The 3,191-nt window shown below is 65.7% G+C and overlaps 1 protein-coding gene across 1 annotated transcript; it reads right to left on the bottom strand.

Moving 5' to 3' along the window:
• Positions 1-444: 444 nt before the first annotated feature.
• On the bottom strand, positions 445-2,625 carry MNEG_9671 (hypothetical protein; the record flags this gene model as incomplete). Its single annotated transcript, XM_014041858.1, has 4 exons — positions 445-803; positions 1,090-1,580; positions 1,851-2,253; positions 2,559-2,625. The coding sequence occupies 4 exons, from the start codon at positions 2,623-2,625 to the stop codon at positions 445-447; spliced, it is 1,320 nt and encodes a 439-aa protein (XP_013897312.1).
• Between the last annotated feature and the right edge of the window lie 566 nt (positions 2,626-3,191).

Genomic DNA, 3,191 nt, shown 5'->3' on the forward strand with positions numbered 1-3,191 from the left:
GGCGCGGCGGCCGGTCCGGTGCAGGGCGGCCGCCTGTCATCGCCCTGCTGCGCCAGCGCGGCTAAAGCTGCCATGTGGGGATGGTCATCAAAGCTCGGCGCCAGCTGCCGAGCCTCTTCAAGCGTGAAGTTGACTGGCCCCTCCTCGCCGAACAGCAGCAGCGCCGCAACGTCGTGTGCGCGGGCGCCCTCTCGCTTCGACTTGAACCTGGGGGCCGCCGCGGGCGGAGGCGGCGCACGGGATTGCAGGCCGGCCGCAGCCGCTGACGATTGAGCACTTGCGCGCAGAAAAGGCGCAGCCGGTGGGCGCGGGATCGCAGCATGCAAGACGGTGTCTTTTGCCAGCCCTTCTCCATCCTGGGGGTCCCAAAGCCATTCCCTCCGCGCCCGCGCACCACGGCGCCACAAACTGGGCCGCGACGCCGGCCCCGCGCCCCGCCTCCTTCTATTCTGCGGGACCGCCGCCTGCGCACCTGCCGACATAGCGCTGCTTGCCTTTGTAACGGATTGTCGCGCGCCAGCAGGTTGCGTCCCGACAGACCCCCTTGTACTGCGACCGCTTGGGCCCTAACTGCTTCCGTTGCGTCTGGGCTTGCTGCTGCTGCTGCTGCTGCTGCTGCTGCTGCTGCTGCTGCTGCTGCTGCTGTTGTTGATTTTGCTGCTGCTGCTGCAGCAGCTGCTGACCCCACCACCACTGCTGCCACTGCTGCTGCTGCTGCCACTGCTGCTGCTGCTGCTGCCGCTGCTGCTGCTGCTGCTGCTGCGGCGGCGGCGGGGACTCCAGCTCGCCTTGCTGCTGTGTGCCTGCGGAGGATGTGGAGAACAAGGTGGTAAAAGATTCAGGGTGGGTCCTGTGAGCCTCAGCCAGTGGACTCTCAACTAACATCTGAGGGGTGGTAGGGGGTGGAGCGGGCGCAACCACGGCGGCAGTCCAGAGCGCGGCGTCACCCCACTTGCTGCGCGCCTGTCATCGCGCTCTGCGGCACGTGAGCTGCCACCGTCGCCCTTGAGGCTCCCACATGCATCACATACATCAGCCGATTCCATCACGATGGGTGTCACCAGGGGCCGGCAGCTGAGCTGTCCTTACCTGCGGCGCCCGCCCCAGCCGCCCCGCCGGACGCCGCCAATGCCACCCCTGTGCCGTCCCACGCCGCTTGCGCGCACTGGGGCGCGAGCGCAGGCGGCGGCCCTGGGCTGGCCAGCGGGGTCCTCGGGGCGGTGCTTGGCGCGGGGCTGGCGTGCGAGCACGTGTCACGGAAGCTTGCCGGAGTCTTCCGCAGCCGCTTTCCCTGGGGTGACGCGGCGGCGCCAACCCCAGCCGCCGCCGCCGCCGGGCGCGTTGTGGACGGCGCCGGATGCGGTGGGGGCAGCGGCGCGGCGGCCGGCGCGGCGCAAGGCGGCCGCTTGTCATCGCCCCGCTGCGCCAGCGCGGCTAAGGCTGCCATTTTGGGGTGGTTATCAAAGCTCGGCGCCAGCTGCCGAGCCTCTTCAAGCGTGAAATTGACTGGCCCCTCCTCGCCGAAGAGCAGCAGCGCGGCGACGTCGTATGCGCGGGCGCCCTCTACCTCGTCGTTGAACCTGGAGGCCGCCACAGGTGGGGGGTGGCGAGCGGGTTCAAGTCCAGACGCGGCCGCCGAAAATTGTGCGCTCGTGCGCAGAACAACGGCAACCGGCGGGCGCGGGATGGCAGCCAGCGAGGCAGTGTCTTTTGCCAGCCCTTCTCCATCCTGGGGGTCCCAAAGATATTCCCTCCGCGCCCGCGCAGCACGGCGCGACAAAAAAAACTGGGCCGCAACGCCGGCCCCGCGTACCGCCTCCTTCTATCCTGCGGGACCGCCGCCTGCGCACCTGCCGACATAGCGCTGCTTGCCTTTGTAGCGGATTGTCACGCGCCAGCAGATTCTGTCCCAACAGACCCCCTTATACTGTGACTGCTTGGGCCCATACTGCTTCCGTTGCATCTGGGCTTGCTGCTGCTGCTGCTGCTGCTGCTGCTGCTGCTGCTGCTGCTGCTGCTGCTGCTGCTGCTGCTGCTGTAGCAGCTGCTGATACCACCACCACTGCTGCCACTGCTGCTGCTGCTGCCACTGCTGCAGCTGCCACCGCTGCTGCTGCAGCTGCCACCGCTGCTGCTGCTGCTGCCACCGCTGCCACCGCTGCTGCTGCTGCTGCTGCTGCTGCTGCTGCTGCTGCTGCTGCTGCGGCGGCGGTGGCGGCGGCTTGGACTCCAGCTCGCCTTGCTGCTGTGTGCCTACAGAGGATGCAATAACAAGGTTGAAGATTCAGGGTGAGTCCTGTGAGCCTCAGCCCGTGGAATCTCAACTAACATCTGAGGGGTGGCAGGGGGTTGGAGCGGGCGCAACCACAGCGGCAGTCCAGAGCGCAGAAGGGGCAAAAAGGGCAGGCGGCGTCACCCCACTTGCTGCGCGCCTGTCATTGGGCTCTGCGGCACATGAGCTGCCATCTTCACCCTTGAGGCTCCTACATGCATAACATACATCAGCCGGTACCAAGGGGCTGTGTGTCACCAGGGGCGGGCAGCTGAGCTGTCCTTACCTGGGCAGTCAATAGCCACCGCGGCGCCCGTGCCGCGGCCTCCGCTGCTGCTTTGCTCAAATACCATCGAAAGATAACCTTCTAACCGGGCCTTCGCAGTTTCGGGCCCCGGAGGTACGCGAACACTCTGATCCTGTCTAGATTGCGGAAGTGCCGAGCAGCCGCAGTATGGTGATGATATCGATACCGTATATGGCCGACACGTGTCGCGCGGCGTGTTGCCGTTCGTTACGGTTCGGTGGCAGCTGTGCAACGACACAACTTGTTGCGAAGTCTCCAAGGCCTTCCGCGCTCGGCGTATGCTGCAGTCCAAATCACCCTTTCATATATAGTTGTATGAAAGCATCAACCCATGGCGCTGACCGGGCTTGCGTCCTGCGTGTCACGGGGGCCCAAATCAACAAAAGTCCTTGAGCAGCCTGGGCCTTGGGCAGCCTCAGCTCAAGACATGCCTGGTTCATCGGTGATTTGGTCGATATCAAACGCCGGATATGATCTGGTATCAAAAGTTGTTCCAATGAAAGGTATCGGCCGGCAAGAGTCCAAGTTGCTGACCGATTTGTGCGCACGCACGCGCGGGGGCACCCCACCCACCGTGAGAGCGACCGGAAGCAGCAGGGAGCCGAGCGGCGC

This window comes from Monoraphidium neglectum (assembly GCF_000611645.1).
Source record: "Monoraphidium neglectum strain SAG 48.87 unplaced genomic scaffold scaffold02019, whole genome shotgun sequence".
Lineage (NCBI taxonomy): Eukaryota > Viridiplantae > Chlorophyta > Chlorophyceae > Sphaeropleales > Selenastraceae > Monoraphidium > Monoraphidium neglectum.